The 27,055-nt window shown below is 43.7% G+C and overlaps 1 protein-coding gene across 9 annotated transcripts in view; it reads left to right on the forward strand.

The window, feature by feature from the left end:
- LOC116690507 (anoctamin-1) overlaps positions 1–27,055 on the forward strand; it is a 148,247-nt gene that overhangs the window by 84,312 nt on the left and 36,880 nt on the right. For 6 of the 9 annotated variants that reach the window (XM_032517519.1, XM_032517514.1, XM_032517513.1 and 3 more), the window contains 8 exons: positions 2,086–2,140; positions 3,400–3,451; positions 5,235–5,288; positions 8,754–8,809; positions 9,585–9,626; positions 16,126–16,190; positions 17,478–17,612; positions 19,206–19,366. In XM_032517519.1, the coding sequence (XP_032373410.1) occupies positions 2,086–2,140; positions 3,400–3,451; positions 5,235–5,288; positions 8,754–8,809; positions 9,585–9,626; positions 16,126–16,190; positions 17,478–17,612; positions 19,206–19,366 (620 nt within the window). The remainder of the gene's footprint in view (positions 1–2,085; positions 2,141–3,399; positions 3,452–5,234; positions 5,289–8,753; positions 8,810–9,584; positions 9,627–16,125; positions 16,191–17,477; positions 17,613–19,205; positions 19,367–27,055) is intronic. The other 3 variants (XM_032517517.1, XM_032517518.1, XM_032517515.1) reach the window with 2 other exon arrangements.

Genomic DNA, 27,055 nt, shown 5'->3' on the forward strand with positions numbered 1-27,055 from the left:
CCCCCCCAAAACTACCATCATAATCTCCCAGTGCAGTGAGATAATCCTGAAGCAAGAGATCATGGTGAGACATACTGTATCTCCAACTAATAGATGCAAGTTATATCTGTGATTGTAAGACTCTTATGCTAAAAAGCAAGTTAGATAACCGGCAAATTTGAAATCTGAAAATCTTAAACTTTATAATTTTCTTTTTGTAAAATGTTTCCATGTTTAATGTTGTTTCACCTCTAAACAAATCACCATCTAAACAAAGGCAACGCAGTTTTAGCCACTCAGACAGCACAGACAGGGAACTACAGAGGTGCACAATGGACTAAAACATCATGACAGGAAGGCTGAAGCGTGACGCTCTCCTGCAGCATTCTGCTGAAGCTCCCATCTCTCAGCTTTCTCTCCCCGAAGGAAACACACGCAGCTAGCTGGAATCACAAAAGTCATTTACGTTTTCCCAAGTGTTGGAAGATTATGACAATGGCTAGATGAAGCATTTGATTACAGACAGACATCATGCCTTCACAGACTCATCCGGTTCTGTCCCAACAAGTACAACAACTTTCAAAGGCAGTGATCAAGGCGGAGGAATGTCTTAGCATTACCATCAGCCTGCTGGGATGTATGGAGGAGAGAGTGGGCAGTGTGCAGCTATATTTACAGCTCTGACTAACAGCTAGCAGGAGATCTCCCTCCACATCTTTTCCATCACCTAATCTTCATCCATTTTGAAAGCACTCCAGGCCAGTTCCCTGAGATGAAGCCTAGATGTAAATTACAGGCTATTTAAAATCAATCTGGCTCCATCTGACATGGTGTTTAATGCTTCTGCTATAGGCTAGTCTTGAGCTCAATCCTGTCACTTTCTGAGGGGAATGCTCAAGTCAATCCAGGACTAAATAGAGGATTATTTAACTTCAGATTAAAGCTGTCTGTCAGTGGAGGCACAGGGACCATCTGGACTGTTTCAGTGAAGGCCAACAAGCACCACCAGCAACACATGCATGACTGACAGGAGCTGCCCACTCAGTCCTTTGGATGAAATGGTTTCAGTGCACACACTTCCAAGTGCTTTCCTTCTAAGAATTGCATTCATATGTACTGAGTCTGACTGGTCTGTTCAATTCTAAATTTTGTGTTGCACGACTAAAACAACTTTTGAACGTACACACGTTCCACCAAAACAAGTTCCTTCTCGGGGCTGATTTGCAGCGGCACCTGGGGTCTGTCTGATAGTGATTGGTTTAAAGAAATGCCAATAAACCAAAGCACGTTTTTCTCCCATCCCGGGAACGCTGTGTGGACTAGCCAGACCCTCCTCCGCAGCGCTGTGGAGGAAGGCTTGGCAATGCGAACTGTCCTTCCAGTGACACTGTGCTACTCTACGGGCAAAATATACACATTTTTACAGAAATTCTCTATTTGAGTTTCAGCAATCAGCTGGATCCAGGTCGGTTCGCACCAGCAGCCTCTGAACACAAACAAAATATGATATGTCTTTAATTTTTTTGTTTACATATTTGTTCACCTTGCCCCACTGAATAGGGTTTTCCCTCATTGGGCATCAAGTTTTAAATCAATTTTAAAAAAAATTAAAAATAAGGCATACAGCATGTCCTGAATGGCAGTAAAAGTCACCAATGATGCAAATCTCTGCTGCATATTAACTGCTTCTAAAGATTATTAGCAGGAGACAGGCTTGGCTGGTTGTGTAAAGCTTGTCCATGTCTCTCCCTTCATCTTTTTGTTGTGTAAATTGCAGCCTTCAATCAGTTCTAAAACATAATTACATAAGCTTCCATTTCACTGTGACTTCATTGTTATTGTACTTTTGATCCTACTTGTGGCGGTTCTTTTACAACGTGTCTTTAATCTCAGCTCTCTGTGTGCTAGATGGACAGCATTATATTAACAACATTATCACAACTGCGTGATAGGGCTTAACTTTGCAAATTTTAATTGTTAAATATCCCAACTAGCCTCTTTACTTTTTTCCAATTTTTACTCTAAGGTCAAATATGTTCACTATCATTCTGCACTCTTTTGCGGATCTGCAACTAAAACTAGACCTGTTGTCTTCTTTGTTGCCAGATTTGATCTGTCGGACAGGGACAAGTTCTTTGACAGCAAGACCAGGAGCTCAATAGTAAGTATTGGTTTCAATAGATGACGTGTTCTAAGGTGGCTCCTTCAGGAAGCTTCATAAGAAGTTTCATTCAGCCCAGTGGCAGCATTTTTGTGATATGTCGAATTTGGCGGAAGCTCAGTGGTTAGCACTTCTGCGTCACAGCAAGAAGGTTGTGGGTATGAATCCAGGTCGTTCCGGGCCTTTCTGTGTGGAGTTTGCATGTTCTCCGTGGGGTTTCCTCCGGGTGCTCTGGTTTCTTCCCACCATAAAGACATGCATGCTAGGACTACAGTTGAAAATGTACCAATTGGCTAACACTGGTGCAGTTATAGAAATGTTGATTAATGTGCATTAATCAAATCTACTATTTATGGTTATAAAGTCCACTTTGTCTTTTTTCAACCTGGAACCTAGTTCCCAATGTTTTGTGTCTAAATAACTGATGGGAACAACAATCTTTGAAATTGGTCCAATATTATGACAACCTTGGCGATCGGCAGCTGTGAAACAAGCTACAGTGTAATGTTAATGGGCAATTGTGCACCTTCAATTTACATCCACTTAGACGAACAGGCTCAGATTATTGTTCTAAGTGTCTGACAACATGGAAAGGATCCTTTCAAAGGTAGACACTTTTGTTAAAGAGTCAGAACCTATGAACAGCTCCTATATCGCCATCGCCAGACCCACCAGACTCCTTTTAAATAAACTGTAATTTTGTTAAAGCAAAACACGCTTTGTTCAAAGTCCGCAACAACAACTAAACAAAACTCATTCTCCCTCTTACATTTCACCTGTACTACTATACAAGTAAATATTTAGCTCATTCTCCTCAAGTTTGATCACAATACGATATATTGATTCTTTAGACGATATGATATTTGCTGATATCGTAAAGTCTGTTACAATACGATTTCAATTTGATTCAATACAGGAGCCTTCAAATGATATAAGATTCATGAGCCCATTTCATTTTATAGAAACTCAAAAAAGCAACTAAAATATAGTTTGACAATGTTATTAATGAGCTCTTCCAGACATTTAAATTAAAAAAAATTCTCTTTAATAAAAAGAAAAATATAGGGCATTTTACAGATGATCTGTATCGATATTTTCACTTTGGATCGATAATATTGTAATGTGGATCATTGAACCGTTATATCGATGTATCGCTACACCCCTACCCTACCTTCTCATCTGCATTCTCATGATTCTAAAACTGAACCTGTTTAGTTAAATATGAGTTTTTTTTATTTAACATGTTGTTGTATCCTTAGGTCTATGAGGTACTGAAGAGGACTAGATGCACCAGAGCCAAATATTCCATGGGTAAGACCTCCTGCCTGTTTCTCTACTACAACAGAAAAATCAATATGCAATTATTCTCCTCAAATTCTAGTGTAATTATCCCCAGAGAAGATTGCAGGGTGTGCCGTCGTGGTCTTTGAGCAACATGTCCCCAACTCTCCAACTAATGAATGGATTAGCTTGGAATGGATTGAATTTTGATGTTGATGACCATCTGAAGCCATCCTGTGTCTCAGTCCCGGCCGTGACCCGGGGGTTTTCCTTGTGTTTTTCCGCCACTGGCTTTACATGCAAAGCGCCCATGCCTGTTCTCCCTGTTGATATGAGCGGGGAAGAATGGGGAGAATGATGGGAGTAAGTCTACCTCAGGTACAGTAGGTGGCGCTCCGCAACTGACAGCTGATCAGAACAATGCTTTATCTTCCGTCTTTGTCAAAATCTTCCGTCTTTGTCCTAGCATCCGTCCTGAAATGGGTCTCCTTGGGAGCCCTTGCCAAAGGTTTAAAGCGTGTGTAGTTGCTGTTGTTTTTGGCGCCGTTGCTTACAAGTGCTTTTTTATGTTTCCTGGTCAAAAACCAATGCAGCGGTGCTGGGCACCGATTTCAATACTTTTTAGGCACCGACCGAATTGCGTCCTTAGTATTGAGTATCAAAAAATGCCTCGTTATTCAATACCAAATTTCAATACCTAAGGTGTTAATCTCATCAGTAAGCCAATAAGCACGCAGCATGTTTCTAACAAGATCTAGTAATTTCGGGGATGAGTCTTACGTAGTAGGAGCTGAAAAACGAATGAAAGATTTGTGCCGTAATGTGTAATTTTGTCATTCATTTTTGTTAAAATGGATTTTATAAAATTTGTATCAAAAGAAGTATTGTTCAGAAACCGTTATCAAAATCACAGTATTGGTAGGGAAAATGTTTGAAAAGATATCCCTAGGTATGAGAGGACTATTTTCTTTTGTTAAGGTGACTGGTGTAAGGTGTCTGAGAACTCTGAATATAATCGGGTTTCATAATGCATATAAACGCAGTGTATGTTTTCACCTCCCCTGTGTCTTCCTGTCTGTCTCTGTCTATTTCTGTGTCTGTCTCTCTGTGTCTATGTCTCTGTCTTTGTCTTTCTTTCTGTCTCTTTGTGTCTGTGTCAATGTCTGTGTCTGTCTTTCTGTGTGTCTGTCTCTCTGTGTCTGTGTCTATGTCTCTGTACATCTCTCTGTGTCTCTGTCTGTCTCTGTGTCTGTGTAAATGTCTGTCTTTGTGTCTGTGTCTGTGTCTCTGTCTCTCTGTCTTTGTCTTTGTCTCTGTCTGTCGTGATGTCTGTCTCTCTGTGTTTGTGTCTATTTCTGTCTCTTATTCTGCACGTCTCTCTGTGTCTCTGTCTGTCTCTCTGTGTCTGTGTATATGTTTCTCTGTGTCTCTGTGTCTCTGTCTTTGTCTGTGTCTGTCGTGCTGTTTGTCTCTCTGTGTTTGTCTCTGTTTCTGTCTCTTTCTCTGTATGTCTCTTTTTGTCTCTGTCTATCTCTCTGTGTCTGTGTATATGTCTGTCTGTGGCTGTGTCTGTGTCTCTGTCTTTGTCTTTGTCTGTCGTGCTGTCTGTCTTTCTGTGTCTATATCTCTGTCTTTGTACGTCTTCCCTGTGTCTATGTCTGTCTCGCTGTCTGTCTCTCTGTGTCTGTTTCTGTCTCTTTCTCTGTGCGTCTCTCCGTGTCTCTGTCTGTCTCTCTGTGCCTGTGGCGCTCCTCACTCCTGATTTGCTGCTCATCATCCACACCTGTCTTCCACCAACTGCAACGACCTCCAGCATATCGATCCCGGTCATTCAAAGACTCAACGGCAGATGGTTCAGTGAACCGTGGTACTTACACTTCAGGCCGCTCCTCGTTCCAAGCATCGGGGCTTTTGTGCATAAACGAAGCCTGTTCTGCAGGGTCACTCTCCTCTGCCTGCCTGTTTCTGCCTGCATCCCTTCAGCCAGCGCAGCAAACCACTTGAATCCCTGCTCACCCATCTGCCTCGCTCCAGCATCTTCAGCCATCACCCCTTGCTACCAACGCTCTGCTTCTGCTAGCAGCCTCCCCCCTCATCCAGCCTCCTATCCTCTTTTTCACTTATCTACTCCTGATACTTAGTCTGCGTTTGAGTCTTTCTGTGAAGACATATCATCCTCAGCTAGAATTTAAATTCCCTCTTGACCCTTTACACAAATGAACAATACATTTGCTGCGCAGAGTCATGACTCAGAGAGAAAGAAGCTTATCAAGCACAGGGATGCAACCTTTCTGTCATCCAAGTACAGCGTTCACGCTGCACAGTACAGTGTTGACTGAAAGTGACGGATAACTGGTGAGAGTAGTCATTATTGCCCAGGGTTCAGTCTCTTTAGTCATGCGGTTTAAGTCAGTTGTAGAAAATGTAATAAATGTGTTCAGATTTGTTTTTGAGGCGGGAAAAAAAACTAAAATAAATAGGGGAAACTGAAAAAAGGCGTTTTGTAAGAGCCAAGAAAGCCCAAGGACTGGTAGAGAAATCAAGATGTCAAGTCACAAACACTATCACAGAATATTCAAATGTACAGTATCATAATAATAAGAATAACAATAATAATGTATACTTTATAAAATTACAATTTACACTCTGTTGTTACTACACACATTACACACAGGCCTGAATTACGCACACATGCTCAGTACCTATACATGCACTAAATTGAGAGATGTCAGAGTGGGGGGGGGGGGGGGGGGGGGGGGGGGGGTGCCCATGGAAAGGCACCTTTTGAAGTTGGGGGTTCAGTGCCTTGCTCAAGAGCACCTTGGCAGTGCCCAGGAGGTGAACTTGCACCTCTCCATCTACCTACTTAGTCGAGCGTAAACATTTGCTCTTCTGGTTCTTTAGCACACTTCACTTAAAATACATTGCCTGCAAAATTCGTATGATTATGAAATGTCTGGCACGTGCTCTTGTTTTAATCATGCCCCATGTTACCCTGGCATTTTTTAAAGTAGTAGTATCAAATATGATCAAGTTTATGGCAATAATTCCGATTTACCACTCACATTATTCATGCCAGACCGGCTCAGACGCTCTAAGTTGTTTTGGCTGCGGCTCAACAGGGGCGCCAGCACCAGGAGTTTTAAAGTGGGATGGCATGGGGAGGGGCAGTTATTTATTTATTTATTTTTTTTATTTTTATTTTTTTTTAATCAGAATACAGCATAGAAAATCTGCTTAGAAATATAGGAAATTTTGGATAGTATAGAACAACACAATGTAATTTATCACATTTATCATTAGTGTCACTTGTTTTTATTTTCAACATGCTGTGTATGAAAATACAATCTACATTTTCTATGGGCTCTTAAGGCAACGATTTGGATAGTTGTCATGGAAACAGTAATTGGTCATGAGACAAGGGCTGAGAAGATTCTTTATTTACAGAACCATACAACAATCAAGTGAAATACACTTACAATAAACTTGCCTCAAACTTCTACACAGTTTTCAGATAATAGGAAATCAAACGTATAATAACATATAACAATAATGTGACAAACACAATTTATTTCTTAAAGCAACAAGTGCTCCATAGTGAGTTCAATATGTTTCAACTTCTAAACTGGCCTCAACATTGCAACAAAGTACACAGTTGTGTACAATGTGTGTTTAAAGTATATATCCATTAACCAAAGTGACACTAATCTGATCCAATGGAAATCAAGTTTGTCAGGCACTCTAGCTTAATGGATTGGGGTGGCACCAGGAGGGAAGGTGCCACCCTTGGGCACCCTCTAGACCCACCCCTGCAGCTCAAGAGGTAGAGCTGTCGTCCTTTCATGCTAAGGCTTTGTGAGGGTACAACCCCTGTCTCCTTCTGTCCTCCAAGTTCAACTTTAAGTCCAAGTTGCTTTCAAGGTATTCTACAGTACTGCATCCTAGTTCTTAGGATGTGCTCCCCTGCCGTGCCCTGCTACGCCATCAACTACTACAACTACTATTTCCAGTCATAGTTCCATTATCTTTATTGGGACTGTTATTGCCACTGTTCATCACACCCCCAACCGTCACCAGACACCACCTACCAAGAGCCTGGGTCTGTCCGAGGTTTCTTCCTAAAAGGAAGTTTTCTCTCTCCACTGTCGCGCTAAATGCATGCTCTTGGGGGAATAACTGGAATTGTTGGGGTTTTGTAAATGAGTGGTCTAGACCTACTCTATCTGTAAAGTGTCTTGAGATAACTATTGTTATGATTTGATACCATAAATAAAATTGAATTGAAAAATTGAATTGAATTAAATGCGGAGGTGAAATTTCACTAAGTTGTGCTCTGTTGTATACTGTATATGGGTGTGTTTGGTACTGTAGTGTCTCTAGCAACCCATCTCCATGTGGTCTCCTCCTAACAGCGGCTTGAGAAAGTTTACACACCCAGGCTATAGTTGATTAAAAAGAGGAATAAAAAACATCTTTTGGAAATTGATCTTAGTGCCTTTTCCAACTCCAACCTTTTAAGGACACCAATTTTCTTTTGTGAATGAATAATGATTGTAAATGAATAAGTGTTCTTCCTTACAATACAGGGGGCATAAGTATACACCCCCCTATGTTAAATTCCCATAGAGGCAGGCCAATTTTCATTTTTAAAGGCCAGTTATTACATGTGTCCAGGAAACTATGCACCCTGATAAAGTTCCCTTGGCCTTTGGAATTAAAATAACACCCCCCCCCCCCCACACACACATCATCACATACCTCACCATACATAGAGATATGCATCCATAAGATCATCTCTCAATGCAAATCAAACCAGCTATTAAGCCAACTGAAATAACATATTCTTTTTAATTAAGGCATTAAAATCAATTTCCAAAAGATTTTTTTTAGTCCTCTTTTCAATCAACTTTAGCATGGGTGTGTAAACTTTCTCAAGCCACTGAATGTAATGTGTGTAATGGGATGTCCTGTGATCTGTCCGTCCCGGGATGTCCCAGGATATCTCATCACTGGGAGAATGTCATCTCCTGGCTGCATCCCTGTGGTCATGATGATGTTAAAGCACACCTTCTAGTGTAATATTTTGGTTATACATGACCAACAGTTACCACCATAATAAAACAACATAAAATAAGAGACATAACATAGTCATGTTGTGGGGCAGATTTGCTCAATGGTTGGGTGGCTTTGGGTGTTTCGTGGTTTTAACTGGCTCTGCTATTTGCTCTGTCCTGCCAGTGGGGCAAGTGAAGATGTTCTTCATGTAATTCTTCTTCAGTGTAATTCTAATTAACACGTGTGTGTGTGTGTGTGTGTGTGTGTGTTCCTACAGGGATAACCAGTCTGCTAGCCAATGGTGTCTATACATCTGCTTATCCTCTGCATGACGTGAGTGTCACCATCACACCTCATGGCCGCCTCTCCCTTACTGGCCTGAGAACTGTTGATACATTTTATATACCGAGAGAATTATTCCAATTTAGAGCTTCTGATACAAAAATGTCCAAAGCATCTGCTGCTTGTAGTCTAGAATCGATGTGAACTAATCCTATTTGTGACAAGAATGTCTCTCGGCGTTCTCTCAGGTCTCATATTTCTGTGTTGAATTAAAGGCATCATTGAGTGGCCTATATCAGGGTTTTCGCTGGATCTCACAAAGTCTAAAAGTATTACATTTCAAAATCAGACTTTTAGGGCTTAAAAAGTCTTAAATTAGCTGAAGTATTGTGTTCTAGGTCTGAAATCAATTTCAAATCATTCTTAATGATTTACTTTAACTTAATAATGTTCTTACTTCCATGTAACCCTACCTCTAATGCTCATGGTAATGCTTTAGAATGAATAATTTTTGATTCCATAGTGTTAGTAGTTCTTTCTTTCGCTAGTCCAAATATAATTTGTTGTATTTTGACTACAAATGAGACCAACAAGCAACTTATATTGCAGCCACTCAGCTTTCATGTTATTGCCACAAGTCTTTTTCGGATTGTACCACAGACATAAAGCAGATTTTATTCTTCAGCTATGGGGGACTACAAGTTTAGCGATACCTAGCTTGAAAAAGCTGAATGTAGCGCTTGGTTATAGCCAGTTGCTAACAATGTATTTAAAGCCTGCTGCTCCCGCTATATACATGATAAACAAAGTGCATTTGTTGTTACAGGGAGACATCGAGGGGGTGAATGCAGAACCTAACGACAGGAAGGTAGGTAGAGCGGATCCACCAATCAATAAATTGAATCAGATGTCACCAAACCAACACTTTCACTAAACAACACTGTCATTAAGATAAATGTCTCAATTCAAATGTGTTTTGCATGGCTTGTCCTCTTCTTCGTCTTAAAAGCAGCACAGCATTATTTATGTAAGTGACTCAAACATGTGACTCAATTAGTTAAAAAAAAAGTAAAAAAGGACGACAGATTGCCATGCTAACATGATAGCATTTGTGCATTTCTGAGCCTTTACCTCCTACTGTACAAAAAATGAACCAGGCAATTGGAAATAAAATAAAAGCTCATGCTGAGTCTGAAGTCATCTCCTCCCCTGCTAACACTCTCCATAATTATACTGTAGGCTGTGTGTCACTAAGGCAACAGCCTAATAATCCCTCCTCTGTTCTCAGGCATCAGAAAACCTTTAGCTCGGTGCTTTCAAGAGCCTCCACAGCAACATACTTTTGATACATATATTACAATCCCACGTTTACATGTTTAGGAAATAGGATTTACTCGACTGTAGTGATGACTACATGTTTAGTCTCTGGCCCCATTTCCATCTGGGATTAACCTCCATCCTGAGTGATGCGATCACAAGTGGACAGCTCTAAGTACAGCCGGGAATGCACCCAGGATGCGTTGAGACCCCATTCAGGCCCTATTCTTTTAGCAACATGCACGTGAAGGGGTCCTGATCCATTTTCAGGACCCACCTACTCAACTGTGCAGAACTACGTTCTCATTCAGTGTAGGGCTGGGCAATATATCAATATTAAATCGATAGATATGTGAGGCTAGATATTGCCTTAGATTTTGGATATTGTAATTGTTGTAAAAAGTGTTGTTTTAAAAGCTTAACAAACTTTTACAATGAGGAAATGTTGGGTCTTTATCAGCAGTAGTGTAACACGACGCCTACGTATAAGCGGACATGAAATGGTAAAATATAAGCAGATGTGATATATACACTAAATTTCAAACGACAGAGATTCAGTCAGAAGCTACAAACGTACAGAGAGCTGAACACACTGAGACTTCTAAAAACGTCTCTCTCTCCTGCACAGGTCCCGGCGGCCGCCAGTAGACATCCTTATTGTTAGGTTCATAAAATGTACATGTTGCATACTGTAACACCGCAGAGAAAGGTTTTGTCCTTTAGGCAGCGCTATTTTAGTCGTCGCACATTTGTAATGAACGATTTATGTGAGAATAGCCTAACAACTGAAATGTACTCTTAACACACAACCAGTGTATATGCAAACAGAAAGTGAGTATATTTATTTGCATATATTGTAGATCGGGGAAGTGAGATCAGATAACAATATGTGTGATCACAGCCAATAATAATATGTGGAGACACAGTCTCTTGTACGTGCATGGCTTTCCACTTGTGAACGGATCCCCATCAGATCGGATATTAAAATAAGAACAGGGCCTCGGTCCCCAAGCCCAATCTGATCTGCCATGTGGACACTCCTCTGGGCCTGCTTCCTGTGATAAATGCCTTCAGCTGCAGCCTCGCTGCTCTGCCTGTGAACGGAGTGTGATTGTGTGTGAAAAACCATTTCCCAGGGATTTATGTATGCGCATGTTGCCTACTACTGGAACAGAGCTAGACTAAGTCAGCTGTTAGGTAATCATTGTAATGACCATCGCATACAGTGGACAGCAAGGATTTGCATATGTATTGCACTGGGGAACACACACACACACCCACATCAAGGTTGTTTTGTTTATCATTCAGCATTCTTCACAGTCCTAAATTTACCACATATCTTAAATAATACTAGAATGAATACCGCAATAAATTCTAATTGGCTCAAATGTCGTCACCAAACACCCCAAAGTCAACTAAATTTGCTGCAGGTGGTTATGAGATAAGCTTCACCTGCCTGTGTTACTGTTACACCCCATAGTGGCATTTTGCTGTAACTTAAAAAATTATTTTAACAATACTAAAGGGTTGTCAGTGCCTTCCAAAACAACCTTAATGACTTTCGAAAAACCCACCTTTATGGTTAGGTTTGGGCATCTAAACCTTGGTTAAAGACAAAGATCTTGATTAAAGTAAACCGGCTGTTCTCATGAACCATTTGTAGATATTATCACGAAAAGTAATGCACTGTACTTTGTATGTATTCCACGTATTCATTACTGCACAAACCACATTGACAGCTGCTGTAGAGAGCGCTCTGGTCTGGGTAGGTGGATGGGTTTTAGGACCCATCCACCCCGACCTCCTACCTAGCAAGCAGGGGATGCGGAGTCCGAGTTTGTGTCCCGGAAAAAGTCAAGGGGACAACACAAGACTTTTACCCAGGAAACAGGTGTTCCTGTCCCAGGAGTACTAGTTAAGGGGCCTGCTGTTTTTAAAATGTCTAGTTAAGATTAGAAAACAAAAATTGTAGTTTGGCTTAAAACTAACAACAATTTTTTGTAATCTTAACTTGTCACCTTGGTGCCTTAACTTACCTGTCGTTGCCGCAGGACTCAACTGTCACAGCCTAAAATTATTTCACCTATTTTTAATTTAATCTTAGTCTTGTGCCAAATGTCCTTGTTAGATTTTAGTCATATTTATTCATTCACTTATGTTTTTTTGTTAGTCATGTTTAGTCAAAACATTTTAGTCTTTATTCAAATATATTATTTCTAAGATTATTTCTGATAACCATTTCAGTCAAATAGCGTTTAACACATGTCCCTTGTTTCACTGACACATGTTAGATAAGAGCCAGGGCCCCAGGGCTCTACAGCACCTTGTTACATAGACACATGTTAGATTAAAGCCAGGGCTCCTGGGCTCTACAGCAGCTTGTTTCACAGACACATGTTAGATAAGAGCCAGGGCTCCTGGGCTCTACAGCACCTTGTTACACAGACACATGTTAGATAAAAGCCAGGGCCCCTGGGCTCTACGCAGCTTGTTTCACAGACACATGTAGATAAGAGCTAGGGCTCCTGGGCTCTACAGCACCTTGTTACACTGACACATGTTAAATAAGAGCCAGGGTCCTGGGTCTACAGCACCTTGTACACAGAACCATGTTAGATAAGAGCCAGGGCTCCTGGGTCTACAGCACCTTGTTACACAGACATATGTTAGATGAGAGCCAGGGCTCCTGGGCCCCACAGCACCTTGTTTCACAGACACCTGTTAGATGAGAGCCAGGGCTCCTGGGCTCTAGCAACTTGTTACACAGACACATGTTAGATAAGAGCCAGGGCTCCTGGGCTCTAAGCACCTTGTTTCACAGACACATGTTAGATGAGAGCCAGGGCTCCTGGGCTCTAAAGCACCTTGTTTCACAGACACATGATAGATAAGAGCTAGGGCTCTGGGCTCTACAGCACCTTGTTACACTGACACATGAAATAAGAGCCAGGGCTCCTGGGCTCTACAGCACCTTGTTACACAGACATATGTTAGATGAGAGCCAGGGCTCTGGGCTCTACAGCACCTTGTTTCACAGACACATGTTAGATAGAGCCAGGGATCTGGGCTACAGCACCTTGTACACAGACACATGTTAGATAAGAGCCAGGGCTCCTGGGCTCTACAGCACCTTGTTTCACAGACCCCTGTTAGATGAGAGCAGGGCTCTGGGCTCTACAGCACCTTGTTTCACAGACAACATGAGATGAGAGCCAGGGCTCCTGGGCTCTACAGCACCTTGTTACACAGACACATGTTAGATAAGAGCCAGGGCTGGCTCTACAGCACCTTGTTTCACATACAAATGTTAGATGAGAGCTAGGGCTCTGGGCTCTACAGCACCTTGTTCACAGACACATGTTAGATAAGAGCCAGGGATCCTGGGTCTACAGCACCTGTTTCACAGACACATGTTAGATAAAAGCCAGGGCCCCTTGGCTCTACAGCAGCTTGTTTCCCAGACACATGTTAGATAAGAGCTAGGGCTCCTGGGCTCTACAGCACCTTGTTACACAGACACATGTTAGATAAGAGCCAGGACTCCTGGGCTCTACAGCACCTTGTTACACAGACATATGTTAGATAGGAGCCAGGGCCCCTGGGCTCTACAGCACCTTGTTTTGTTGACAGCAGTTGCATACATCTGCAAGCTTTACCAGGACTCCTCCACTCCACCTTCTCCAGCCGGATGAACCGGCTTCCTCTCTCCCCCGCCACATCACTACCTGGATGTGTGACAGCTGGATTAATAAAAGGGGACACGCCAAATCTTTAGATGAGCCGCAGCCGAGCCGCGCCTGATTGAACCGCGGCGCTCCAAACAGGCACTGCACTAGTACTTCGCATAATGAAAAAGTAGAGATGAAAGACAGATTTTAGTTTATTTTTTATTTTTTGCAAAACATTTTAGTCTTGTCATTTTCGTCAATAATAATGCATGTTAATTTAGTCTTAGTCAGCATTTTGGGACATTGGTGCAGTTTTGTCATCATCACATTTAGTCTCGTCTGACGAAATTAACACTACTCTGAAACAACCGCCACCTCAAGGTGCTCTGTCAACCCGTGCTCACTCCGAACTCGTAAAATACTGACGCTTGGGCAATGGCTTTCAGCGTCAGATACGACGTAAAAAGCACCCTTCAGCATCAGTGTAGAACGCACCGGGCAGAGCACCATCTACGCGGTGCTTTAAAATGGTATAGTTTTATGAGACAAAGGTAGCGAGTTGTAGTAAAGCTTGAAATTCCACGTAGGGAAGTTGGTTGGGTGGGGTTGATGGGTCAAACAACCCACCCACCCAGGAGACCAGTGTTTGTGTCCCGTGTATCACTTTTCCAAACGCATCTGGCGTGAACACACCTTTTTTAAGCCCAACCACCATCTTTTACCTTCATCAAAAGTGGCGTCAACAGTCCCGACACAGAGCATTTGGATAAATCACGTTTAGATGTGGATCTAAAGGAGACTTTTAGCGTCAGTAACTACGGCAAAGGCACCTGACCAAGCGTCCCTATTTAACGCGATGGGAGTGAGAATGCGATGGTTCTGTACCCGGCTCACTTTCACGTTTTCTCAGCTAAACATAACTCTCCTGTGACCGTTCATCAGGTGACCAGTTGGCCGTCGCCTAATTCTGTAAAATGTCACAGGGACCTGTTCATGAGAAAGCGTTGCAGGAAACCAGTGTTGAGGAGCAAAGGTGGTGTTCCAGTGGGGATTGGGGGGGACATGTCTGGTTTCATTTTTTGTTGGTTCTGGTTTGATTAACACCCTAAGGCAGTGTTCTCTAACGCCAAATCCAGGAAAGAGATACTCTGAGGTCACCTTGAGTTATAACTACGCACTTCTAACAAAAGCTTCGCAAGTGCAGCCGGCAGCGAGAGCTTTATGACAGCAGCCCTCCAGTTGGAGAAGCTGCTGTTACTGTATTGAACTCCTCAATACGGTAACGTTATTAAAGGTATTTTGTTACTTTCCACTTCTGCCTCTCTCTTCTCTTACTTGGCTGCCTAAACCTCCATTTGTCTCAGTTTGAATGCAAACGTGCAAATGAAGGGAACTATCTCAGTTTTTCAAAATAACCACGTGCGTGTAAACAGGGCCTCAGTGTCTGCACCGTCACTGCAGTTGGGGAATGACTGTTGCGGCACTTTCTACACATATATATATATATATACATATATAGTTGTGACATCACAATTGTATGGAAGTCCTGACAGCTCGTTTAAAGGCACAATTGCCTCCTTTATATTTAAAAAAAAACTACATGGAAATCTTACTTTTTACAATATGGAACCTTTCTGTTTATGCCTCATGCACTTCCTGCACGTGTGTCACATTAAAAGCCAGTTTTTGCAGTTATAAGGCGTTTTATTGTGAAACCAATGTGCAGGACATTAATTGGCAATGCAGTAGCTCAACACTGGAGCTCAAACAGCTAATAGATTAGTCGATCAAAACAAAAATAACCAGCAACACTTTTTATAATCAACTAATTGTTTTGGTAATTCTTTAAAGCAAACATAGCAAAACCTCACTGATTCCAGCCTCTGGTGTCTACATGTTGTGCTTTTTTTCACTATGTTATAGACCAAACCAATAATCAATTTATTGAGAAAATAATCACTAGGTTAAGGTAATAAAGACAACCATTGCTGGGTACACCCGTACAACACTTATAAGCCCCTAGGGGGTTTCTTAATCTCACCTCATCTTTATTATATATTATTGCATTTTCTTGGGTTACTGTTGTCTTTATTTTATTGTGAAAATGACAAATTCAAACACTGATAAAAGAGTAATTTGAGGGTGGAAACACTGTTCCAATTTGTCAAGACAAACAGGTAAACATGGAGGAAATATTGAGTGAATGAATAATTTTTGTATAGCTTTGACAGCAAACAGCATCACCAGAAAAAAAATTTAATGGCCTCTCTCCAATACAGTACATAACATAATATAATACATAATATTCATGGTAATTATTATTACGTAACATTGTGTCATGCTATATAATCCTTGATGATTGACTCGTGCTTCTCTTCACAGCTGCTGTACGAGCAGTGGGCCAGCTACAGCTACTTCTACAAGTACCAGCCTATTGGACTCATCAGGTCAGATCAATACTGTAGCAGTGCTCTTTGTCACAGCCATCAGGGGAATCACAGACACATTCTCACACAGCGTCTATATCTACCACGGCTCATCTTCTGCCAGCAGTACTGGCTGCCTGCACCCGCCTGCAGGCAGGAGAGAGACAGATCATAAGCAGATTGGTGCTCCACTGATACATGATGCTCTCCTCTAGAATCAGTGCAGTGCTGAGCTGACTGTGGTCCAGGAATCTGACTGGCAGTGTGAGCTGAATCTGATGGGGTTTTCTTATCAAGCATGCTCTGTACTGGGGCCACAGCACTGATCTTATACACTACACATATTACAAGCCTCATCAAATCATCATAAAAGGGTCTCATTGGGGAAATTATTTAAAACATCCAAAGACAGCAGGAAGTACCTAATAGTGCGTTCCATTTACCTCAAAAGCCGGAAATGGGAAGGACATCCCACCCTAGGTTGAATGGGTTTGTAGATTAACATTTACAAGTCTGATTTTTCCATTGTTTTCATTAGCTCTAGCCAGGTTAGCCATTGTTAGCAATACCAGTTGATAACAATCACTGCTGCTGATGCACGGGGCAGCCATGTTGGAGTTCAGGGGGTGTGTTTTGGACTTTGACCTTGGAAAATCAGGCCTCCGAGTACAAATGGAACACACTGTTATACTACAGTAATTTGCAAGTCCTCCAAACCAGAGAACGTCACTTTTACGGTCGCGGTTTTAAACGTGTTGTTATTGTGAAATGCAGTTTGGTTAAGTTTAGGCACAAAAAAAACCTAAGTTATGTTTAGGCACACACATTAATATATTATGTTTAGATAAAAGATTGTGGTTTGGGTTAAAATCAGGATGCCAATGCACGTCTGGTTCTGCACGTGACACAGAACTTGACAAAGGTCCGTTTGTTCTGTAAAGTTAAAAAGAACTTGCTGATTACTTTTATTTGGGTCAGTATTTTTCTTTGACCCATCCACCACCCCGACCTACCTCCTTACGCTACTATTCTTTGTCAGCTTACTTCCTGCTTTGCTCCCGTCATAACTACTACGGCCACTTAGAGGCACTGCCACTATAAATATATATTTTATAGAATTCCTGCTTGAAGGAACGACTTATGTGGGCGTGTTTCAAGGGAGGACAGCTTCATTTAATACTAACCATTACCTGATCCTATCAACCGTGATCTCATTGGTTAATGGTTAGGTGTTATGATAATACGGTATCTAAGCAAATTTGATGTTGTAAATGTAGCACCTCTGACCTTTGGTATCTCCTCCTACAGGAAATATTTTGGGGAGAAGGTTGGACTGTACTTTGCCTGGTTAGGAGTCTACACACAGATGCTGATCCCTGCAGCCATAGTTGGAGTCATTGTATTCCTCTATGGCTGCGCCACCGTCGACGATAACATACCGAGGTATACACACACAAGCACGCACACACACAGGCACGCACACACACAGGCACGCACACACAAGCTAAGTTTCCATCCACTTGTCAATCGAATTGTCTGAAGTTCCGTAAAAAAACTCATGTGAATAAAGCTGGTGAAAGTGTGTTTCCATCAAAAGGACACTCTCTTGTAACATCATAGGACAGCACAGTGTTCCCGGCAGATTACTCACAACTTGTTTGGCTTCTTATGACATTATCTGTAATCAGTGTTGGGTGGCATTAGCATGCTAACTAACAATAGCGTTAGCCAGGGGCAGAGACACAGCGTTGACAGACCCGGAGATGGAGAGTCGGTTTAACCATCTCGGACAGCAGCATGTTTGTTGTGATGATGAGGAGGCTGTTCATGTTCGTCGTCCTCTTGCTCTTGGCTGTCCCGTGTCTCCCACGCCATGTCTCACTGCTAGCTTCCACACTGGTGGTAGCCTGACTGCTAGCACTAATGTTAAAGCTGTTTCCATGGTCAAAGGTGAAGGAGGGATTTCAGCGTTATCATCGCACCTATTTGAAGTAAAAAAAAATTGGCTACTTTTGGAATATGTTTCAAGTTGTCGACTAATTTCAATTCCTTTTCTCTTTTTCATTTCCTTTTAGCGCTCCCGCTCCCTACAGACAATGTTTTTTTACGCGATTTAACATATTTTGATGAAACGGGTCGCAAAAATCTGCATGTAATGAGGAAAGTGAGGACTGCGTTTCATAACGTGATCTAACGTGATAATATTTGACGATGATCCAGTGCCCCTGGGCAAGTGACCAGTTGCCCTAATGGTTAATCTGACTGTGACCGCAGGCTCTCTGCTGCTGATGGCCCACTGATTCGGGTATAGCCGCCCACACATAACCCCATGATTTCCCGCTTCCCATGTGTCTTTTTAAAGAGCATATAAAATATAAATGGGAGTTTATTTATATATGCTTGAATTAGTTGGTGAAAACAATGTGTAGCGATATATATATAAATGTAAATGTGCTGTATTTATATAGCGCTTTTCCAGTCTTAACAACTGCTCAAAGCGCTTTTACATCTACAGGAAACACTCACCATTCACACACATTCATACACTGTGGCCGGGGCTGCCGTACAAGGTGCCACCTGCTCATCAGATAAACATTCACACACATTCACACTCCGATGCGCAGCACCGGGGGCAACTCGGGGTTCAGTGTCTTGCCCAAGGACACTTCGGCAATGACTGCAGGGGCGGGGATCGAACCACCAACCTTCCAATTGGCAGGTAACCGCTCTACCACTGAGCCACAGCCGCCCTGTATATATATACATACAACATTGAGGAGATGAGGCATCGTGATAATGAATCGATTCAAATCTTTGACAGGGTAATGGTTATCAAATTGTCAGACCAGTAAAGGTTCCCACCCCTACCCCATTCAGACAACCTGCAGGAGCAGAAAATTGTGACATGTTTTTTTTTTTGGCATGTACAGTGAACTGAATCTAAACCCTTGTTTGGATCTATTTCCACATTCATCCTTTCGCCCTCTTCCACCTCTTTCAATAACTCCTCTCTTCCATCCATCCCTGTTTCGTCAGTATGGAGATTTGTGATCCCAGGCACAACATCACCATGTGTCCGCTCTGCGATCGCGCCTGCAGCTACTGGAAGCTGGTGACGGCGTGTGGTACAGCCCGAGCCAGCCACCTGTTCGATAACCCAGCCACTGTCTTCTTCTCCATCTTCATGGCCCTCTGGGGTAGGGACACATTCACATCCAATCACACAAACTGCACCCAAAGAGTCAAAGAAATACATGTAGACTTCAATGTTACAAAGTCGGATGTTACCAATACAAGGTGTGCAGCAACGCATTACTACAACAGTTCACTTAACACACACTATCATTTAATAGGGATATAATGATACACTCAACTCATGATTTAACAGGATTCACGATTTTAGATTATTTTCTCAGGAGTCTTTTTTAACAGAATTGGCTGCAGACAAAGGATTTAAACATATGAATTTATTTACAGTGGCTTGCATAACTTTACCCAATCCAACCTCTCAAGGACACCAATTTTCTTTGTGAATGAATAATGTATCGTAAATAAATAAATGTTCTTCCTTAAAATAGAGGGGGCATAAGTATACACCCCTGTTACGACCCGAAGTAGCAAAGTAGCCTAGGGCGGGGGTCGTAGACAGCTTATAATAATTAAACCCCGGGACGAAAAGCAATCGGTTAAATACGGCAGATTTATTTGTGTCCACACCACAACAGGCAACCACAGGCTATACATATGACGGCGACGGGCACATGGGTAGCAAGGCCTGGCTCTGAACAGCTCCCACACAGCCGCCTCTCCTCTCCTCGGAAGACCGTCTGAGCAGTTCACACAGCCGCTCCTTCTCTCCCTTCGGGCACCAATCAACTGACCCGCCTCAGCTGCGCGACCCTCAGCAGCACACACCTGCAGAGAATCACACACACACCTACAGAGTATCACACACAACACGGCACGTGACACCCCCTCCCATAAGAGAGAACCCCCCCCTCTTTTCACACCCCTGGAGCATCATCACAATGCACCGTTAAAACACACTTAAGACCCCCAAAACCCAGTCTCACCCACGGGACAGTGCATCAGCGACAATGTTATCTGCACCCCTCTTGTGTTTGATGCAGATGTTGTAACCCTGGGCCATAAGTGCCCAGCGCATTAGACGCTGATTGCTGTTATACATCTGGGCCAGAAAGACAAGGGGGTTATGGTCAGTGTAAACAGTGACAGCAAACGGACTGCATCCTACATAAACATTAAAGTGCTGTAGGGCAAGGAGCATCGCCAGGGTCTCCTTCTCAATGGTTGAGTAGTTCAACTGATGACGCTTGAACTTGGTGGAAAAGAAACAGACAGGATGACACACGTCCCCATCACCTTCCTGCAACAGCACAGCACCAGCTCCCGTGGCACTGGCATCCACCTCAAGCTGGAAAGGTCGAACCAGGTCAGGAGCAGCCAGCACTGGAGCACTACAGAGGAGAGACTTAGCAGAGTTAAAAGCATGGCTGCACTCATCATTCCACACGAAAGGAACCACAGGACTACACAACCTGGTCAGAGGAGCAACCACTACCGAAAAGTTCTTACAGAAACAGCGATAGTAACCCGTCATCCCAAGGAAACGCCTTAGTTCACGTCTAGTGCTGGGCACTGGTAGAGAGATAACCGCGGCTACCTTAGCATCCACAGGCCGAACCTGACCCTGGCCAACCTGCTTACCAAGGTAAGTGACGGTGGCCTTACCGAACTCGCACTTAGCCAGTTAGAGGTAAGGAGCGTCGTCCCAACCGTTGCAAACAGTTTCCAGACTGGACAGTGACTACCCCACTCACTGGAGTGAGACACCACGTCGCTTAGATACCACTGCAGTTAGGTACATCCCCTAACACATGTTGCATAAGGCGCTGAAAGTGGCAGGGCGTTTTTCATGCCAAACGGCATCACCGTATACTGCATAAAAGCATCAGGAGTGACAAAAGCCGAGATCTCAGAGGCCCCCGTGTCAAAGGAACCTGCCAGTATCCTTTGAGAAGATCAAGCTTTGTTATACACCAGCTGGCCCAACCCTGTCTACACAATCATCCATAAGGGCAAGGAAAAGATCCGATACGTAACGCGTTACCTTTACGATCTGTACAGAAGCGAGGACTGCCATCGGGTTTAGGCGCCAACAAGCAGGGAGAACTCCATGGACTACAGCTAGGCTTGGCAAGACCATTCTCTACAATAGCTAACCTCTTTCCTCATGGCCTCCCTTTTAGCAAGCGGACAGCGGTATGCATGCTGTTTAATGGGGGCAGCATTACCCTTTAATGTCATGCTCCAGCACACCTGTACGTGAGGGTACATCCTGTTATATTACTATACCTGCCGAGCAGGCCAATCACATCCTGTTTATGAGTATGGGGAGATAGGACAGCTGCTGGTCAAGATTGGACAAGAACTCCGAGTTGGCTAGCCTACCACACAGATGGCTTTCACAGGGGGTCATCAGGTCTGCCTCCAGTCCCGGTTGAGAACTACCAACAAAAGATGAAACCCCTACCACAGCCACATTTTGGGTCGTCTCTGGCCCTGACAGGTCAGCCCCTCTGTGGTGAAAAGATTTCAGCATGTTAATATGGCATAAGCGGGTCTTCCGTCTACGCTCAGGCGTACGGATAACATAGTCGGTAGAGGAGACTTTAGCTTCCACCACATACGGACCTGAAAACCGGGCAGCAAGGGCAGAGCCTGTGGTAGGCAGCAAGACCAACACCTGGTCCCCGGCAGCAAACTGTCGCTCGACCGCCTTCTTATCGAAACGTCTCTTCATGTTACCCTGAAATGACAAAAGTGACTCCTTGGCCAAACGTGTAGCATGATGCAGACGTTCTCTACAGCAAGATACAAAATCCAGCACATTCTTTCCACCAGAGCTATCACCCACTAATTTCTCCTTTAATACTTTCAATGGGCCACGCACATTGTGACGAACACCAGCTCTGCGGACTAACCCTAGCGATTCCTGCTTTGTCATCACGCACAGCAAGAAACAAAAGGCACACCCTGTCCCAGTCATTCCCAGTCTCATAACAGTACTTACTCAGCATGGATTTAAAAGTCTGGTGCCAGCGCTAGCGCACCCTGCGACTCAGTGATAAGCACTGGACTGAGTGGGAAATACCGAGGGATGGAAGGGTCTCCTATAAGATTCTGGACAAGAAATTTGTCCCCTGATCTGATTGTATGGTCTTTGGTAAACCATAAGTCGTAAAAAACTTAAGCAGGGCGGTAGTGACTGCTTTAGCGGTTTCTTGCGCAAAGGATTGCCTCAGGGAAACGGGTAGTTGACACACTCATGGTGAAACAAAATTGATTCCCGGACTTGCTTTGGCAATGGGCCTACACGTCGACTAAAACATGCTCAAAAGGTTCACCAACAGCCGGAATAGGCCGCAGCGGCGCGGGGGGCACAGGCTGATTAGGCCTTCCTACCATCTGGCAAGTACCACAGGTTTTACAAAAGCGCACTACGTCTGCCTTCATTCCTGGCCAAAAGAACTGCCTAAGAACACGATCATAGGTTTTGCTGATGCCCAAGTGACCTGACCATAGGTGCTCGTGAGCCAGTGCTAAAACATGCTGTCGACAGTCAACAGGGATTACTACCTGAAAAACCACCCCCCAGTCCTCCTCAGAATCTGTCGACACCCACCCTTTCCGTGAGGTCCACCTCCGCATCAACACCCCATTTTCCACAAAAAAAGGCAGTTGACCACTACACTCAGTCATATTGACCACTGATTTCCAACACTTATCCAGCGAGGGATCATTTTTCTGAGCTGTAACAAGAGCCTCCCGAGTAAGCGGTAAAGATGCAGTGGCGTCATCCTTTTCACCAGGCTCACCTGAAGCACTGCCAAACGAACCACTAGAGGTCATACCTTCCCCAGAAAATACAGAAGCAAACAGGGAGTCAGACAAGCCGACCTCCTGAGTCTGCTTATGAGCCTGCGCTCTAGTAGTACTTAGCTACAAAACACATGAGGATGTTCCCGAACTAGCTCATCGTTTTCTGACTCAGGTAGTGGAGTGCACACCACCTCAGGAACAGGAAAACTTTCCCCCCTGCAATGTCATTCCCCATGTAAAGTCAACACCTTTCATAGGAATCCTGACCGGCCTACTGTAAAAAACCCTGTCACTAGTCAGACTGTACATGAACCTGTATCTAGCGTGCCGCACAAACCCCATCTATGCCCCTCACACTGCACACGCGCTTAAGCGGGGTCCCAGCGGCAGAACATCAGACAATCAGTGACTGTGAAAGCGTGTCCCGCATATTTTTCACCGGATCTGATCCTCAGGTTTTCCTGACGAGAGACACAAATCCGTTAAAGATAAATGGTTTAAAACAGTCATCAGGCATCACAGGAGCCACGGATTCCAAGGATTGGACTCTGGGAGAAGATTTAATCAATCCCACACCCTTCGGCTGTTTTTGATATGACCCCTGCTGCTTCCGCTTCCAAGCGTCGCAGTTAGCAACCAGATGACCGGACCTGCGACAAAAGAAGCATAGTTTGTCAGACCTTGGACGTAAAGGAACGCTGTCATAAGGCACTGGAAGATCTGCACCATGGATAACTTCACGCTGGAAAGTATCACGTTTGCTAGAAACAACCTTATGAGTAAGTGTAAACTCATCAGCTAGAGTGGCAGCTTGCTGCAGGGTGGACACTTTCTGCTCATTTAAATACACGGTAGTGCGCTCCGGTAGGCAGTTCTTAAACTCTTCTAACAACATCAGCTCCCGCAACGCAGACAGATCGGCGACCTTACACGCCGCACACCACCTGTCAAAAAGAATCCCTTTCTCTCTAGCAAAGTCAACATATGACTGGCTCTGGCTTCTCCTAAGACTGCGGAAACGCTGTCTATAGGCCTCAGGCACCAGCTCATATGCTTGCAGGATAGTACTCTTTACCTTTTCATAAGCCAGCCCGTCCTCCACAGACAAAGAGGAACAGGCCTCTTGAGCTTTACCCACTAACTTGCACTGCAATAAGATAGCCCACACATCTTTAGGCCACTGTAAGGCAGCAGCAATACGCTCAAACGCACCAAAGTACGCTTCCACCTCGGACTCACGGAAAACAGGGACCAGCGAAATGTGCTTACTCACGTCAAAACTGACAGAACTGCGAGAATGCGCGCCAGCAGTGGATGTGTTACGGGAAACCCCCACCCCAGCATGTATCTCCATCTGACGCATCCTCAAAGCAGTCTCCGCTTCCAATTCCAATTTCTTCAACTCTAGCTCTCTGCGGAGCTGAAAATCCCTCTCTTTCTCCTCCCTCTCTACCTGAAGACGCATTAATCGCACCCTCAACCTGGCATCCAGCTTAGAACCCGGAGACGATTCCACCGACATGGGATCGAATTTTGGTAAAGTAACAGGCGGTTGACCGCCCCCCTCATGTTCATTAACAGGAGTAACGGGCAGATCCGTCGCATCAGGTGCATTCACCTGCAGGCCAGAGACGCACACAGGTGTAGACACGGAGAAAACCCCCTGACTAACAAGACCGTCAAACACAAACGCTTTCAGCTCAGCCTTACAGAGGGAAACGGACACAGACATACCATAATGTACAGCAATCACATGCAAATCCTTTTTTGTACACTTGTCAAATGCACCTAAAGTAGGGTCCGCCACAAACTCATCAAATTGAAAAGCGGCCATCACCCACTACTAGTACAATCACGCCGAACACGGTAAGAGTAATGTTTGATATCAATGATATGCCCACACAACCAGCCTCCAACTTTGCACACACGGAAACAAATCTTCCCCAGAACCTGCCTATCCAATACTAAACCCTGAATATCTTCTGAGGCCGTGCTAGGCTCGAGGCGACTTACAGGCAACACATCAGCGGCCGAAACCCTGAAACGCCAGCCCCTTTGGGAATGCAGTCCCCGCCTAGGATTGACCCCGAAAACAAAAAAGGCAAAACAATAAACAAGTGTCCGAAGGAAAGGCCGATGAGGCCCAGCTGGACACCACCCTATCTAGACTGAGGAAGCAGCTTCACAATCACACACCAGCAAAGCCACGGAGACAGCACACAGGGCTACATAAACATCAAACAGAACAACTTACCGCATCAGACAGTGATAACCGGTCCAAAAGGATCCCGGGCGAGCCCCCATATCTGTTACGACCCGAAGTAGCAAAGTAGCCTAGGGCCGGGGTCGTAGACAGCTTATAATAATAAAACCCCGGGACGAAAAGCAATCGGTTAAATACGGCAGATTTATTTGTGTCCACACCACAACAGGCAACCACAGGCTATACATATGACGGCGACGGGCACATGGGTAGCAAGGCCTGGCTCTGAACAGCTCCCACACAGCCCCGCCTCTCCTCTCCTCGGAAGCCCGTCTGAGCAGTCACACACGCGCTCCTTCTTCTCCCTCGGCAACATCATGACCCCCTCAGCTGCGCGCCCCTCAGCGCACACACCTGCAGAGAATCACCACACACCTACAGAGTATCACACCAACAACGGCACGTGACAACCCCTATGTTAAATTCTCAGAGAGCAGGCATAGTTTTATTTTTAAGGCCAGTTATTTCATGGATCCAGGATACTATGCATCCTGATAAGTTCCCTTGGCCTTTTGAATTAAAATAGCCCCCCCCCCCCCCCATCACATACCCTTCCACCATACCTAGAGATAGGCATGGGGAACTTTCCATAGATCATCTCTCAATGCAAATCAAACCAGCTATGTAGCTAACTGAATAGAACCTTTTTTTTTTTTAAATTAAGGCATTACAATCAATTTCCAAGAGATGCTTTTTGTTTTTTCTTTTTAATCAACATTAGCATGGGTGTGTAAACTTATGCAAGCCACTGTAAACTGCAAAACAACAGATTGGGGCCTGTTGACCTTTAATTAATAGGAGAGCTGTAGAGAGTAACGGGGGGGGGGGCGACATGCAGCAAAGGGCCGTGGGTAGAAAGTGGATTGCGCCGTAGGACGTTTAAAAACAATGCATATCAACCGGTCGTAATCTTTTTTTATTGATATTTAACTGATTCACAATGCTTTGACACATCCCTATCATTTAATCCAGAGTTTTTCAACAGGGGGTCCTCAGAGTCAACGCGGGGGGGGGGGGGGGGCACCAAACTATTGTTTTAAATCCCCACTGTTTACTGGCCTGTGTGTAAGGTAGTCACTAAGGTAGCCATCAACAGATACAGTTAATCCTTAGAGTTGTATGTTTAACGTAAAAAAAATATTTATAAATGTATTTTGAATAACTTAGTATTATACACAAAAAAGGTATGCATAAAGGCTTTAGGCTGCTCTACAAATAATGTTAGGCCCAGATTAATAAGAAACAACCTTTTATACAACATACAGCATGTTGTAGGGGGTCCCTGATCCGTCTCTCTTTCAGTTAAGGGGTCCTTGATTAAAAACGTTGAGGACCTCTGAATAAAAAGAAGTAACAGTTACATGCAGAATGTAGACTGATGAGTCAAGTTTCTTGATTTGGAAAAAAAAAAATCATCAAAAACACGACAAGTTAAATGACAAACACATCTAATTAATTTAGAGAAATATTTGAGGTGAATTCTTCTGTTTTGTTCGGACATCATTAACTCACATTAGCAGAAACCACATTGTTTTCAGTTTTTTTACTATGTATAATATAGGTCAATAGGAAATATAAGACACTGCTATTAATGACAACTTGAGTGGTCTTGGCTAGCCATCACAAACCACACATATGGGTTGAGACGCCTCATGAAACTGACGATCCAAAATAAATTACATTTGCCAAAATCTAATGAACAGACGGGTTGGGATGGGAA

Source organism: Etheostoma spectabile, chromosome 6, assembly GCF_008692095.1.
Source record: "Etheostoma spectabile isolate EspeVRDwgs_2016 chromosome 6, UIUC_Espe_1.0, whole genome shotgun sequence".
Classification (NCBI taxonomy): domain Eukaryota; kingdom Metazoa; phylum Chordata; class Actinopteri; order Perciformes; family Percidae; genus Etheostoma; species Etheostoma spectabile.